We start from the raw sequence: 17,759 nt of genomic DNA on the forward strand, positions 1-17,759 counted from the left end.
CTATTGAGAACAGATTCCAGGCCTTCAGAATGTAGAATCTTACTACGCACTTGAGCTGAGGGGCTACGGATAACCAATTCTGCTGGCAAGCAGCTTGCTTCCAGCTGCTACATGGGCTGCCTCCTAGCGACAAAATAACACATGGATTTGTTATAAATTATTTTAAACAGTGCATTTTTAACCATGTTTGTTGTGAAAACAAAAAAAATCAATAATTTTTAGGGATGGGACTGATTAATCAGTACTCTACCGGTATCGGCCAATATAGGCATATTGCTGTATCGGTTTATCAGTAAAATTACCGCTTATTTTACCGATCCGATATATCGAGAAATATCTGATAATTTAGTGGAAAATTCTGCCATTTTGTTGTAATTTTTATGGATAATCTCCATGCCCTACTTCCAAAAAAAGTAAATGTCTAAATATGCAATTTCTTTAGCACTGGAGTCACCTTGAAGCACACATTTATTAAGGTCAATGAACCTTTCAGGTTCTTCAAGGACCATTTCCAATTTTATATCGGATCGGCAGAATATCGGTTATTAAATTTTATATCAGTACTTTATCCGTATCGACCAAAATTTTATATCGGCCCATCCCTAATAATTTTTAACATGATATTAAGAACATGACTCGCATGACATGCTAACAACTTCACACAAGTGATTATTTAGAATGTAGCTCTAATTCCCCTAGCTTCCACCACATCACGTGGCTTCCTCAGGAGGTCAGATGTTTTTCCTTAGGACTGAGCTGAACTTTGAACTGGTGGCAATACTCTAGAGTTTGCTCTTAAGTCCACTTTATGCACAAAAAGGCTAATTGGGACTGGACCTACAGTTTAAAGCAGAACTCTCCAAATCCCTGTGTAATGTGCCTCCACCAGGTACGGAACCTGAGACCTCTTGATTACAAGGCGACAACGTCACCACTACAACATCAGGGAGATCCATGGCAATACTCGTACCGATTATTACTGATACTGATACTTGAAAATTGTAAGAATTTAAAGCAGTTCAGAAAATTTATAAATATTAATATACAAACATATTTGTATTTAAATATATATATCTACCCACTTTGCCTTAAAATATTCATAATTTTGCATCACAAAATCCATTTCGTCCCTTGCCTTGCAATCAAGGGGTCCTGGGTTCGATACCCAGTGGAGGCACATGGTGGTTCGGATCCCACTATAAACTGTAGGTCCAGTCCCAATTAGCCTTACTGTGCATAAACTGGACTTAAAATACCAAACCAATCAATCCATTTCTTCCCAAATGTTATTTCACAAATCATTATGTATTTCCCATAATTTTCAAAATATTTTGACTGCGAAAGTGTAACATGGCATTTGTTGTTGACTCTGTGAGAAACTTGGACTCCAGAAATAAATTTTTCGGTATTAATGATAAAATTATTATTATTATTATTATCATCAAAATTCTTGTCAGATGACATCAGCTAAGTTAAAGTTTCACGATATCTGGCTGGCATAACAGGGTCATGTGCCAAAAAGAGCTCATTACATTTGATATAATTTGGTGTTCAGAAACACACAATCTCTACTCTGATTTTGTCTTGGAAATACCGAATATAGTAAGTGTAACGTAAATGTACAAGTATATTTCTACTTCGCCAGATAAAAATCAAGGGGGTGGCAATGACAGTTCAATTGTTCTATCCAGTCCTTGTGCATAAAGAAATAATAATGTGTTGAAGGTATCCAGTTATAATCATTAAGAAAAAAGAAAACTACATGTTACCAGTAGCACATATAAGATCAGCCATACAAGATAATCTCTTCATTCTTACCTGAGTGCAAAACCTTATGATGCTGCAAACTTGCCTGCGAGGAAAATTTCTTATTACAAATATCACATAGATAAGCATTCTTATCTTTTTCAGTCTTATCTTTATGCTTGAGCATATGTACCCTCTTCAGGTGGTCTAGTCGTGTAAATCTTTTAGCACAAACAGGACAGGCATATCTGAAAATATTGAAAATAAATATAAAGAATATGATGCAGTGTTTGGTGTGAAAATTAATTTTCTGGTGTGCATTACTATAACTATCTAAGTTCAAATAAAAATGAATTGAAAAATGTATCGAAAAACTAGAAAGAAAAAAAAAATTAAAAAATGAATGATGTGAGTATATTTGTAAAATTTAATATTCCCACATGGTAATTGGCAACAATTAAAACTTACACATATTAAATACAACTAGACACACATCTAGTTCTATGCACTTTCTATTGCCAATTCTAGTAGGAAAAAATCCTTGCGGGTGCATTGGTCATGTACAAGGTGGTTATAATTAAAGTGACGGTGTTCAGAGTGGTACAGCACGGGCTGTAATGAGAGTAGCAGTCTGAAACTTCGTAGATATGATAATGAAGCAATGCGCTCGCGAATTATGCAAAAAAAAAAAAAAAGTTCCAATTCTCGCCACCAGGGTAAAAAATGGCGCTGTAAGCAGTCAAAACGTGGAATTTTCCGTAACTCTGACGTCAAAGTCGGTGATATTGCCTAACCATTGTGTGAGCTCCCTGGTTGTTGTTGGTGACGCTTGTTGCTTTTTCCTTTGGTAATGTTCATGCAATTCGAATAGTGAAATTGTAGCGATATTTTATTACAAAGAGTATTGTTTTCTGCGATTTATAGTGTTTTTCCTGTAACTATACCAAGTTTTGTGCTTACAGCGCCATTTTTTACCCTGGTGGCGAGAATTGGAACTATTTTTTTTTTTTGCATAATTCGCGAGCGCATTGCTTCATTATCATATCTACGAAGTTTCAGACTGCTACTCTCATTACAGCCCGTGCTGTACCACTCTGAACACCGTCACTTTAATTATAACCACCTGGTACAAATCTCTCCACTTCAACCTATCCACATTGCTTTTCCAACTGTGGTACTTTAAAACTGAAGTTATTTTGTGATCATACAGGTATAAAAGGTAAAAATATTAACAGGTTGAATGTCAAGATTTCTACATGATCATTTTGATGATCTTATGGGCACTTCAGCACTTTGCCCGTCACGCAATACGGTGATATGCCCCTTAAACAGAATTGAGGACAGACCTAACAAGGAAACAAAACATTCTGTTAAAAAATGTCTTATTCACATTTTAAAACTAATTCATTCATTCATTACTTAACACAACCTAAAACTAGTCTGTGAGGACTAAAAAATCCTTACCTATTAAAAACAGAGCCTGTAAAGGGCTTACTCAGCACACAGAAGAACAAAAACAGGACAACACAGCCCTATGGAGAATTATATTGGCTGTAGGTCCAAATGCCCTAACACCCTGATTTTTACATGAATAATACCTCAGCAGTTTTCTTCTTTTCTTAAGTATATGATCAATGTTGAAGCTGTAAATGAATTTTGCATTGATACAAACAGTGGTTCTCAACCAGGCTCAGTGGTTAACTTAAGTTGTAAATCTGAGTGCGTGTCAAGTCTATTCCTGTACTTGCTTTTCACTTGAATCAGAGATGAAAATCCCTTTTCACACAAATATGTGGTGGAGAATGGCACGTATATTTTGCTATTGAAGAAACAACGACCTTTTATTTATTCACGATTTTCAGTGCTGACAATGAAGAAGAAGAAGAAGAAGTTCAGAGGAAAGTGACAATGAAGAAGAAGAAGAAGAAGTTCAGAGGAAAGTAAACTGTTTTTGTGTTATGCTGACAAAGTGCAAACGTGAGTTCATTTGCGTGCCGCATTTAGTCAGATGCTTTATGTACATTTTTTTGGTGTTGCGTTATTTGAACTGTTGGTGATTTATTTTTGGTTTTTGAGTTTGAGAGTTTCTAATAGTATTGTCAAACAGGATTGTGAAATATTTTTTCCCTCATCCCTCATACCTATTGAAGATAATGCAATGAAACTTGGTGGACGCATTACATATAGACCACAGTATTTTTTGAAGATAGATTATAATCTGGTACCTATATCCAAGCTGGTTCAGAGGGCCCCAAAGTTACCAAAAGGGATTATTCAGTGGGAAATTTCTCGATTTATCCCCGATTAGTATCTAATAGTATTGTCAAACAGGATTGTGAAATATTTTATCCCTCATACCTATTGAAGATATTGCAATGAAACTTGGCGGACGCATTATGTATAGAACATAGTATTTTTTAAGGTAGATTATAATCGGGTACCTATATCCAGGGCCAGTCCAGAGGGGCCCACAGTTACCAAAAGGGATTATTCAGTGGGAAATTTCCCAATTTATCCCCGATTAGTATCTAATAGTATTGTCAAACAGAATTGAGAAATATTTTATCTCTCATCCCTCATACCTATTGAAGATATTGCAGTGAAACTTGGCGGACGCATTATGTATAGACCATAGTATTTTTTAAGGTAGATTATAATCAGGTACCTATATCCAGGGCTGGTCCAGAAGGCCACAAAGTTACCAAAAGGGATTTTCGGAGGGAAATTTCCCGAATTATCCCCATTTTCCCTTTCCTCAGACATGATGTACACATGTGCGTGGTACCATTTGAAAGCCTGTTCTATTCTGAAGAGAAGGACGTATGAACCATGATACTCAGATGAATTGTGCTGAACCAGTAGCTACTTAAAAATATTACTACGCAAACTCAGAAAAAAAATACACAGAACGGGAAACCATTTTGTCAGAAAATTTCACAGGGAAGGAGTTAAAGCCTCATCTGAATGGCAGTCGAAATATCAAGCGATACCTTTAAGTCGACATGCATGTGATACAGATAATTAAGAACTCATTGCTGCAACCGAAACAAAAACCACTGATATCCAATTTCCTTGAGTTAAACATCGGAGAGATGCCAGTAAAAAGCAATGGTAGAGAATAACAGAAATGTAGAGTTTAGACTACATTCAACATGGGTTGAATTTAAATTGTTCAAACAATATATCTTAGTAATTTAGAGGTAATAGGTTTTAAGACACAGTAAATAAATTTTGAGCCTGATTTCGCAACCCACCAAATGCCCCCTCGGGATCCAGCAATGGGTTGAGAAGCTATGGTCTAGAGGCATGCATATTTTGTTTTTGACGAAAACACAAAAATGTGAAATAACACATTGCAATGTTAATTTCTCATGTTTCTGAAAGGTGTAAGGTGAATTTTCCTACCCCGTTTTGTCATGAAATGATGTGAAATGAACTGCAAAATACGAAATAGACTCTTAAACACGAAATTTGGAGTTTACTTACAGAGCGGCACGTTCTGAGGTTTGAATTATCCTGCAAGTTATGCAATTCATGGAAAATTGATTAATTCTACTGTAAATATTTCAGAAGCAAAAATGGATCCCTACATACAGAAATAAACTCTTAATACTCTGGTAACTACATAGGTGCTATTAAAGGGGATATGCTTATTTTGTGTAATACGTGCAGTTTTTAAATCAAATTTTGGATTATATTCACAATTTTAAAACCAAAATGCCATTTTATATACTGCTTTTGATCCGATTTTTTACCGCTATATCACAGAAATTTTATTTTATTTACCGCTTTTGAACATGAAATTGACTTGTTTTTGTACCGAAATTTTGCTTTTTTATTTACTAAAAAATATGTGCCTCTAGCTATGTGTCATCTAAATTCAGCTGCTTCATAATTCTTACTCTCTTGCAGATTTTTTCTACAGGTAGCTAGAGTGGGACACTACCTCCTTATCCCCCTGCGTGCCTTCACAGCATGGTGCAACGTGGAACATTACTAAGTTCCTAATTTGAATTTGCTTGTAAACAAATTTCTTCGTGAATGATGACTAGGGAATGGAACTTTAGGTAAATAAATATTTTTTCTGCGATAAGATACCCTCGTTTTTGCCAAAATTCTGATCATAGCCTTATATGTCAACTCAGCAAATTTTATTTTACATAAAAACACATATTTTCCAGTTTTTCATATATAAATACATATTTTGCGAATTTTCATTTTAAATGCATAAAATCACTCATTGACTTCAGCTACCTTGAAATCCTTGAAGGAAAAATGTTTATTCTCTGCACCTTTCATATATTATCCCCAGAACTTTAAAAAAATTGTATCTGTTGTAAATGATCTCGACAAAGATGCATAGAGAAGTATATAGACATTCTGCAAGAACTGTTGAAGGATCCCTCCTTAAAAGTTGAATTGGCAAACATCTCAACAAACCTGTCCTTTCTCTCTAATACAAAATCTTGAATCGTCTGCGAACACTTTTGCAGCTTCCGTGGGTGAAGTCAGTATAGTAGAAACGAAACTGAAAGAACTCACTGGATCTAACGCACAAGTGCTAATGTCCAAATATACAGACATTTTTGGGAAAAAAACAAGGTTTTCAAACTTTGTGCTAAATTGCACGTGTTTTGGAAGGGAAAGTAAAGGAAGAAGAAGCTTTGGAAAACTTCAGCGTTAGTGAGATTTCGTGCTTCAAATATGCAAGAATTGGTTTTGTGATGTGGAGTGATCTTTTTCACCATATAAGATGCTTTTAGAGATAATTGTCACAGATTTAGAATGGAGAATTTGGAAAAAAAAACTATGGTGATCCACTGCAATTCTCCCAAAAAATAGCTTGCTTTCAGGTGTTTAAAATGCATGTAATATTTTGTTTTTGTTACCAAATTTTATTTTTATTTTTGTGACATAATTTCCTGTTTCTATCACATATTTCACATAATATTTCTGAGTTTTTTAGCACATAAAGTTCCATTCCCTAATGATGACAGTGGTTAATTGAAATTAACTTAATTATAAATAATTATAATCATGGATAATGTTTTAATTCTGATTAGTGATTCATAAAGAATGATTTGTCTGAAAATAACATTCACTTACTTCTTTACATCACTATGGATGGCCTTGTGCCTAATTACTTCCCTATGTCTCAGAAATCTACGACCACAAATATCACAAAGATAGGGCTTTTCGCCCGCATGTTTTCTCTTGTGATCCACAAGCTCCTTTTGATACCTGGAAGATATAAGGAAAAATTGATGAATCATAACTGTATAAACTACATATTAAATATATGTTCATGTTACTATGTTGAGAAACATACAAACAAACTGCCAAATAATTTTAGAAGACAACATGAGTGATATACTTGGTAGTTTTTTTTTTTTTATTATTATTATTATTTTGTACAAATTGTTACAAAATTTTCCTGGATTTTATATTTTTCTGCATTTTCAATTTTTCATTTGGGTCCTCTGAAAATCCAGGTTCCACTGTATTAAGAAATACTAAGCACTAAATCTTCAACTTTGCATGTTATAAAATTGATTCAACATTGCTGAAAATTAGGGATGGGCCAATATGAAATTTTGGCCGATACCGATAAAGTAATGATATAACATTTACCACTACCGATAACCGATATTATACCGATCCGATATTAAATTAGAAATGGTCCTTGAAGAACCTGAAAGGTTCATTGACCTTCTTAATAAACGTGTGTTTCAAGGTGACTCCAGTGCTAAAGAAATTGCATATTTAAACATTTACTTTTTTAGAAATTAGGACATGAAGATTATCCATAAAAATTACAACAAAATGGCAGAATTTTGCACTAAATTATCAGATATTTATCGATATATCGGATCGGTAAAATAATCGGTAATTTTACTGAGAAACCGATATGACTATATCGGCCAATACCGATAGAGTACCGATTACTCGGCCCCATCCCTACTGAAAATAAATGACCAAAAATTAAATGTGAGAAGAAATATCTCTGATTGTGTAGAAAATTGGAGAAGAAGAGAAGTGTTTAGAACATTCCACGACTTTTCTATGATCTTGTCTGACTTTCAATTTGGTTTGATATGTTTTTTTTTCTTTGCTCTCCTGCCACTTTTGGCTAGTCAAAAAGATGATGATGATAAGATAAAATTGATGAAGGGTCACTCACAAAGAATACCCATGCCCAGGCTGGAATTTAAACCCAGGACCCCTAACATCATAGCATGCTGTGCTAACCATTCCACCACAATTTTTCAAAATTTACAGGACTGAACTTGAAGTTCCTGAATTGTGTCCCCACTAGGAACTGAAGTAAGAATAATCATGCCATTATTGGGGATCCTCAAGTATGCTTAATATTCAGTCTACTGACAAGGGGTAGAGGTTATATGCTAAACATTTTTTGCACTTCCTTTAATATATCGAATAGCATTTCTTTAAAAGTGAAAATTAGGAACAGATTTTATGGCAATGTTTCTACTGGTCCTGAACCATGGTTGTGTGGTCTAAGGCATCATGCTTTGAGTTCCGGCTATGGGACGTGCACAAGTTCGAGTCTCCTGGGGGAAGCGCAACAACTTTTCTCCTGAGATTTCGGCCTGTGTATGAGACCGCTGGCCACCCAACATCGTGAGAAAATTGGGGAGCTACGAATGAGTAGTGTAACTCGGTCACGGAAACCTACAACAATGACTGAGGGCTCGTCGTGCTGACCACAACTGGTTGCATGATTTCCCACCTCGGGTGTTGTGATTAGAATCAGGTGGTAGTGAGGCTGGCAGTCGGTAGGTAGGCCCGGGACGTAAATGGGCTGTTGCAGTACGGGTTATTATTGTAATGTTTCTACTGAGCTTTCAGATGGTGAGTGCTCTTGCTTTTAGGCATTCTTGGATCTGATCGCTGGTGGGAGTTTTTTTGGTGCCGACTGAGCATTGAAATTTGGGGTAGCTACTTGTAGTAACAAGACTCCAGTCTCAACAGTAAGAAAACCGAGTTGATGGGACTAGACACCTTGCCTGTGAAAGACCCCTTGGCAAGCAGTGGACCTGAAAGGGCTGTTGCACCACAAGAGCTCAGCTCATTTTATTTTATTCTTGTTATTTATCATCACTTTTCTGCAGCTTTTGGTTTAAACACAATGATGAGGATGATGGTGATATGATGAAAATGTTGAAAGGCCACTCACAAAGAACATCCATGCCCAGGGCTAGATTTGAACCTGGGACTGCTGGCTTCATAGCTATGGAGGTCAGTGGCAGACTTCACTTTAGTTCAGTTGTATGACTCTACTTGTAGGTACCATGAAGGGAACAGCAAGTGTTTTACATTGCTTTTCTGCCTCTTTATGGTAACTGTAATGATTGAAGATGAATGACTGATTGATTTGGTTTATTTTACTTTGCATTTCTGCTACTTTTGCTAATCCCGAAGATGAGGATGAGTGATGATATGATGAAATTGATGAAGGGACACTCGCAAACATCCATGCCCAGGCCAGGATTCGAACCCGGGATCCTTGGCATCGCAGCATGCTAAGCTAACCTTTCCACCACGGAGGTTGGCAAAGATGAATAATTGATGAAGCAACACCCACAAAGAAACACCCTTGGCCAGCACAGGAGTTGTACCCATACTCAACATATTTGGGCACCTAGGTTGCTCAAGAATAAAACTGGCTGAAAGAAAAGTACCTGACAGACTGTCCACACTCCTCGCACTGATAGGGCCTTTCTCCTGTATGGCTTCGCATGTGGACTTTTAGGTTATGTTTCTCCAGAAAGTGCTTTCCACACATGCTACACTCGAATGGCTTGATACCTACAAGGAACAAATAGTTTAATAGAGCATATTTGTACAAACACATGAAGCCTCAACAACACATTATTCCTACTAAAATAACTCTTTTATCCCATTTCATACACTTTACCCTAATATTAACCTTCCGATTACTAACATGTCCTCTCTAACTTTAATATCTTAAAATTAATAATTGTACATCCAACACAATAACATTTTAACCCTACTAACACTTTCATATGTAAACCAATGATTACTGTGGTCTCCAAATAATCATTGGCCCTTTATCTGGCATGATATTAAATCATACCATCATGTTAAAAAAATTTAAATAACAAATAAAGGATAAAGAACAAAGATAAACGGGGGAATCCGGTAAATATTTTGCGTCACTGACGTTCCAGTATAATTTAAGGCACCAGGACAATACCTCTGAATGTATGCAGGTGGAGGAGGGCATTTTTGAGGGGTACCCCCTCCCCTTTTATTTTTTTATATTCATTACAAATGTGGTAGCTTCTGGAAAAGTCTATAATTATGGCAAACGGCAGAGAAATTGAACAAAGTATCATACACTGAGCTTGTCTTTGAAGGTCATGTGTAAAGTATATATATATGTAGTCTGACTGAAGATGACCTTAGCTTCCAAATTCAGTATGAATATCACTTTTCATTGGAGAGTGGGATAGAATCTTTTTGTGTTAACCCCTTCAATTGTAATACATTCCTTAGTAGTCATAAATAAAGCTCCATGGGGAGGCGAATGCTGATGGAAAAAAGTAGTTTAAATTTTCACCACCAGGTGGAAACGTGTCACTGAAGCCACAAGTTGGACATTCCAAACTTTATTTGGGTTTACGTCAGTACAGCAGTGTGCATGCCGTCTACATGAACCCTTTGGAAGCCTAAGAGTGTAATCAATGATTCAGCAGCAGGATGTTGTTCACTGTGAACCAGCTTTCAGTGCCACATTTCCACCTGGTGGTGAAAATTTGAACTATGATTTTTTTTTTATCAGCATTCACTTTCCCATGGTCTACATAGCCTCTATAGCAAGTTTCACAGCAATCTGATCCTTAGAATAGGGTCCAGGGGACTCCGAGTAGGGGAATTATGTCCGCGTGATACAAAAATGTTTGACACAACAAATAGGAATCCCTTGATTAATGAATTATTTATTTGATTAGTGTCATTAATGTTTCATATATCTCATGAATGGGAATTTTGTATGCTTTTTACATTATGGACCAAACATTCTGGTACAAAACCAACTATCCCCCCCCCCCCCCCCGACCCATTTACGACATCCCCTGGCTACTGCACCATGGGGTCTGCAAAGCCCTTATACCCACCACTGAGCAGAAGTTTACAAGAATCAGCCTTTTCCCCCAATCGTCAGGGTTATTCTGCAGCTGATGCCGATTTTCACCAGCTACAGAATGGCTTGTGAATAATGAATATAAATAGGAGATTCCACGTCATAATCAAGAGGTTGCTAGAATTTTTTTGCCACAAATTTAAGAGCTAGTGCCTGAAGTACTTTTAACATTCATATTTTTTTTTCCAAAATACACAGTGTAACATGAACATAAACAAATAAGTACAATAATAATTACAAGATTCTGTCTGTCAGAATTTATTTTACTGCAATTTTTTGCTATTTGTGCTTGTCTTGAACATAAATACACATGATTCGCCATGCAACACATAGTATTTTCACAATGTGTAGAGGATATCAAAGCAAACAACTTTTCTTATAAACGGTTTGCTCATAGATGTCTCACTTTCATGCTACGAGTCAGTGAAAAATGCAATTTTCTATCCTGTATGTAAGCAACCCTACGGATCAGCTTTGTGGTTGGCACTGGCATTTATTTTTGCAAGACAAGATTCTAAAAATAGCAGCATGCTATGGAATGAAGAAACTGCCTGGGTGAAATCCCTGATCTTGCTCTACTCTTTCAGATATTTCCTTTATCACAACATACACATAATGCTGCTTATTGCATATGATGTGTTTGCATTAAAAGAATTCATAAGTTTTGTAAGAGATAATTATACCACAGAGGAAGGTTAGTGTATCCATATCATAATACAAATCTTATTGGTTTTTGACAGAAATAATAAATGTCCCCAGCGGTAACCCTGACTCTGTCACATAGTGCATACATATAGGATAGAAAATGCTGTTTCTTGAGGATTTGAAGCACCAAAATGTGTAAAATGTCAACACACTATCATTTATGTACAGTTAGCAACAATAAAAATGACACACATAGATCCAGATTACTAATTTCCCTGCATGGTGCGTACCTTGTCTAACTCTACAGCAATGAGCATACTTCAATAGCAAGTTTGACCATTGCAGTATTTCAGAATCTAGGTGTCCTACTTTTATTGCAGGTGACACACCACAGTATTTTTAGTAGTTCTTATAATTAATTTTTGATAATCAGCATTTGTGTCATCACAGGAAATCAAGTTTTGAAGAGTACTGGAATATTTTATCTCCTGCTGAGGTCATTCAGTTACTCAATCAATTCATGCACAATTGTAGCTTAGGATTAAAACAGTTACATCAATGGTGCTATGTATTTGTAAAGATGAGAAAAAGAAATAAAAAAAAGGAACTAAAATGGAGTGAATAAATACCGCACTTACCGAAATGGATTTTTGCATGTCTTTCCAATTGTGTGTTATTATTAAAGCTTTTATCACAGTATCTACAAGTCAGACCACTTGCACCTTCTTTGGATGTATTTTTCTTTGATACCTTTGCCTGGGCTCTGTATAAAAAAAAAAAAAGAGCATTATTATTAGGGCTGCGTCGATACCACTTTGAACCGAACCGATACTCTTACCGATTCCCACCGATACTTTAAAATTCCAATAATTAAAATGTGTTTAAAATATTGATCAATATTGGTGTGTAAATTTTCTCTCTAATTATATGCATCAATTTACAAAGAAATTTACTTTAGAATATTAAAAAATTGCATCAGAATATTAAAATAGATATTATGTAATCACAAAATATAGTTTTTCGTGAAAAAATTAGTGCAAAAAAAAAAGGATGTTTGAATTTTGCATAATTTCCAGGATAATTAGACTATGCGAAAGTGTTGCGTGGCATTTTTGCGGACCCTGTGAAAGACCAAAATGCTGCAAAAGTATTGGCTGGTATCGGTACATGAATTCCAACCGATACTGATACCACTGGTATCTGCCGATTTCGATACATCGGCATCGGTATCGACTCAGCCCTAATTATTATATATTTAGTGAAGAGAATCTGCAAGAAATGACAAATTAATATGTTGGAACTATTACTGTTGTAGCTGGGAATTATTTATTTCAAAACTAAACTTCATGGTCCAACAACCCATTGAGAGCCAAGCCTGCCAAGCAGCTTCTCATTGGTTGATGGATTGTGTCAGTACACGTAATTCCAGTGCAACTGTTTTCTGGCTTTCGAGACTGGAGCATGCAACTATTGCTTTCAAGTAGCTCTATGGTTGTTCTCATTATGGTGGATCAACATTCATATCTCGTAACATCCACTGGAGAATCCTGGATTTTCATTCACACCGAAGGTGTATGTTCTAACCATTTGGCTACACAGGAGTATTTTAAATCAAATGGAAGCTTTAGATTAATGTACTTGTGGCCACGGTGGCTCAGTCGGTAATGCGTCTGACTACCATGCTAAAGGTCCCGGGTTCGATCCCCGGCCGGTTCAAATCCGGGAACTTTTCTAACGATGGAAGCGGCCCCGGTGCCCACCCAGCATCGAATAACATGGGTACCTGGGGGAAACACTGGGGTAAAGGCGGTCAGGGGCGTGATGCTGATCACATCACCCCCACTCACGACCGGATCAAGAAAGTGTGGGGCGTTACTATGGCGTGGTGCTATGCACAGGGGAGCACTTTACCTTTTTTCACCTACATTAAAGTTTCAATATCTTGTTACATACACACAAGTATAACAACTAAGCTTGCCAAACCTCCTGGATTGACTAAGAAACCCATTCTCGCGGACAAACTTTGCTGTCTCCCGGAATAACAAGATTAATAATATTATTATATTTTTTTATCATTACCTTCTCATTTTCTTTTGGTATGGATTGGCAGAGCGAGAAAATTTGTTATTGCAAACCAAACCATTAAACTTCACAATATTATTTTGAAGACTCGCGAAAAATGAGTTATTAATTAAGTGGGAGGAGGAAGATGTAGAAAGTTTAAACAAATGGTTGCGTCAAAGTCTTGAAATGTTTTCATTTCCCTCCACCCAATTTCACTTCATTATATAGATTTATTTCATGTATGTTACAGTGGTATTAAGTGTGTTTCAGTGTTCATGTTGTCGTGGCCAGTTTGGAGTAATGGGAAAAGAAAGTACTAATGCCTGTTCAGTGATGAGTGGAAAAAAGTTATTTTGGTTTTTTACAGAAAACGAGTGAGTTTGAAGCGAAATGTAGAGACTGTCGCCAAGTATTTTCCCTGAAGTTCGTGGTATAGTATAATTTGGAAGAATTTCATTATAGTGTATTACGGCTTCAGAAGAGTCTGTGTATCTGTATATTGATTTTGTTTTGTTTACTTACAAATTGTGATCATTGTTTTGATCAAGTTCATTCAATTTTTTATTTTGAGTAGCAAGACCACAAACAGGTAGCAGGTGATATTCAGGACATTAGTCTTCCAGAACATTTTAATCTAACGGGTTTGAAGGCTGTAAAGAAATCTCCTGGAATTATATTCTCAAAAGTTTGCAGGCAAGCCTAACAACAACTAAGATAGCTGCTCTATGTAGAACAAACTTAAAAAAATGTCATATGGCATTTGTCACTTTATGCTACAGCAAATTTCCAAAGTATATTGCTACAAAAACCATCAAATGCCAGATGAATATGAAAGTTGCATTACAGAATATGGGAGCATCACAATCAGTCTTTGGAAAGTTACGTTTTAAAGTAATTGAATTACAGTTTCCTTGTTCAAAAGTAACTCGTTTACAATTATGTTTTGTGAAATGTAACTCAGTTACAGTTACCATTAATTTAAAGAGTAACTGTAAGTTACTTTACTCAGGATAAGTTATAGCTTGTACAGTCATGGACAGTTCTGGGTTGGAATGATCCTATTGAAAGTCAATGGAATAATTACAACCCAGAAGTGTCCGTGACTGTACAACATGTTGCATGCGGAAGCAAGATTTTTTTAATAGCTTCTTTTAATGATGTCGTAACTGGTCTCTCCGGTTCAATACCCAGTGGAGACAGATGGTTTGGATCCTACTTTCAATTGTTAACCCTTATATTTGCCTACAGTACTATATGATGCCAACAGTTTCTATGATTCTAAACTGAATGTGACCAGACCATAAAATATCTTACACCAGTAACTACGTGGACATGTTAGGTGACCAGGTGCATCCTAGTGCAGCTGTTGTGTATATACACACACACACACACACACACATATGCAGGGTTTCTATAAATTAGTTATACAAAAGTAACCGTTAATTGTGAAGAAAGTGTATGTGTAACAGAAATGGTTTATACATCGGTGAATACAGCATATCTTCAAGTTTATTGTCGCACGTTGTTAGTTTCAGATGGCGCCACTGGAAGCATGAGCGTTTGTTTATCTGACACAAGTACAGACTTGGATTGGTCGTAGTGGAACAATTCCGTGGCCACCTCGTTCGCTGGTTGGACCCCATGGATTTCTCTATTTAGGGTTACATTAAGGAACATGTGTTTGTTCCCCCTCTTCCCAGCAATGTTGACGAGGTGGCAACGGAATCATTCCACCACGACCAATCCCAGGTGGTACTTTTGTCAGATAAACAAATGCTGACGCCTCCAGCAGCGGCGTAGTGCCCACGTAAGGCTTGTAAGTCCACCTTACAAGTTGAAATTATTGAAGAAAACGTATTTCATTCCCGTATTTATCGCTTGAACACACATAGAAATATCAGACTTCAAGTAGAACTTTTAACGAAACAATTGAGGACTTGTTTTGATTTGAGTTGTTTCTCTGTAAGGCTGGCTTCTTGAGAGGAGTTACGTGCGGGTGAATGGAAGAAATGATTTGGACTCGCCCATGGCAGGTGTGTTTGCTTACGTAGTATCTTCTCAACCAATGACAAGGTGCCCCGATTCTCACGCACTGTAAGGTGCATTACCAGTGGGTGCTAACTGGTGATGATTTCTGTCCCCGCTGCGTCTGTTTGCCACAGTCGGGAGAGAACCAAGAAAATCGACTCCCGTGTTGTTTCAACAATGATTGACGGGAGGTGTAGCTAACAAACCGGGTGTCATTTTAAATGTGTAAACTAACTATTAAGTTCACAAAGAGATGGTTTAATGTTGGATATTACCTTCATTAGAAACAGTGAAGTTAAAGATAAAAGAGGAATGTCTGGCAATCCTAGATCCGGCAGCGCTCGCAAAGTTAGGCACGTGCATTCCAGTTGCCCGTAATGTTAAAAGCATACGTGTAATACTTAGCGTTATGATTTACAGATTTGTTTTACCTTTTCCTTTGACTAAGTTGCTTGATATGCTTTTCAAAATGTACACAAATATCGTAACCATGATATTGAGTAATATTCTCGAATGCATTTGCATTTGCGAATTGTATTCTACGCATTTCCCACAAATGGCTGTTTAGGGAAATAAAAAGAATAATAAGAATAAAAATATGACATGGCCTTTCCAGAAGAAGAGTAATATGGAGTAAAGAGTGTGTTTGAACTTCATGAGTACTTGCGTACTACCCATTTGAATGAAGCTGTTGAACAAGTGTACAAACTAACAGAATTCTTCCTCACTGTTCCTGCCTGAAGCTCGTCGGTGGAAAAGTAGTTTTCTGCACTGAAGAGGATTCACACATTTGAACGCAGCACACAGACTCGGGCAAGGAAATCTGACTTGGGACTGATATCCATTGAAAAGGAGCTGCTAAACACATTGACCAGAAACTCCCGATTCTACGACTACGTGATTGAGGTGTTCAGACTAAAGGATCGTCGGATCGAGTTACAGTATAAATGAGAATTTTCATTAAGTAATACATACATATGCTATTATTGTTAACATAGAGTGTGTGCATTTTGTGTTTGAAATTGAGTATGCCCATGCATGACTTACATTCAAATAGATTCTATTTAGTTAAAATATCTTTGGGTTTTCTTTATCCAATATTCAGATCAGGTTTATCTAAGGAAGCCTTACACCTTTCATAGTATCACGCTATGCCACTGGCGTCCAGTGGCAGCATCTGAAACTAACAACGTGCAACAATAAACTTGAAGATATGCTGTATTCATTGATGTAAAAACCATTTCTGTTACACACACTTTCTTCACAATTAATGGTTACTTTTGTATAACTAATTTATAGAAACCCTGTATATATTTTAATTTTGAAAAAATCCAAATGTATCTCATTTTAAAATCCTTGAATATTTTCAATATTGACACATGTTTTTTGAGGAAGTGTGGCAAAAGAACTTATAATGCACAAAAATATACAATCTGGCAAAATTTTGTAAAGGTTTGCTTTCATGGAACCATAAGTTCAAAATGTATAAAACAGGAAAATGTAAAATCTTTGAACATAAAATCGGGTTTCCAATGTATTAATGAAACAACCTGACTGCTGAAAATATTCCTGGATATTTTTAAGATGTGTGTGGCAAACATTTGGGGTTCTCAAAATATTTGTGATCCTTTTTAAGGAGTTGTTAGTCTGTTTATTCACATATAATATGCAGTCAATACTTTCTCTTACAGCTTGTGAAACCACTAGGTGTAGGTCTGTCTGTCTGTCCATAATATAAATGGGAATGCAAGGTTTATCATGTGGTACTTCCTTACTCCACTTTGCTTGGCTGCATTGATTACTACAAATTAAGACTAAAATTCTTATTTTTGAGTGTTATTTATTACTTGAGTGAAGTTTTGTTTCAGTTGCCCAGAACTTTGATTGATTGATTGTTGTTTTTAAGTCCACTTTATGCACAGATAGGGTAATCGGGATTGCACCTACAGTTTAAAGTGGATCCAAACCACAGGGTATTGAACAAGGTGGTGACGTTACCACTACACCATCGGGGAGGTCCTTGCCCAGAAGTTTCTCATGATATACACACACTTGCATGGCTAGTCAAATTATTGTATTATTACATAGG

General features: G+C 36.5%; 1 protein-coding gene across 5 annotated transcripts in view; it reads right to left on the reverse strand.

Moving 5' to 3' along the window:
• The window catches only part of LOC145981769 (uncharacterized), an 86,491-nt gene that overhangs the window by 15,526 nt on the left and 53,206 nt on the right, over positions 1–17,759 (reverse strand). For all 5 annotated transcript variants that reach the window (XR_014440986.1, XR_014440985.1, XM_083115184.1 and 2 more), the window contains exons 9-12: positions 12,217–12,341; positions 9,450–9,576; positions 6,853–6,987; positions 1,819–1,994 (exon numbers count right to left, since the gene is read on the reverse strand). Coding sequence is in view for 3 of the 5 variants with exons in the window: in XM_083115184.1 (XP_082971310.1) it covers positions 1,819–1,994; positions 6,853–6,987; positions 9,450–9,576; positions 12,217–12,341 (563 nt within the window). In the remaining 2 variants the exon portion in view is untranslated. The remainder of the gene's footprint in view (positions 1–1,818; positions 1,995–6,852; positions 6,988–9,449; positions 9,577–12,216; positions 12,342–17,759) is intronic.

Source organism: Lepisma saccharinum, chromosome 30, assembly GCF_977018435.1.
Source record: "Lepisma saccharinum chromosome 30, izLepSacc3.1, whole genome shotgun sequence".
Lineage (NCBI taxonomy): Eukaryota > Metazoa > Arthropoda > Insecta > Zygentoma > Lepismatidae > Lepisma > Lepisma saccharinum.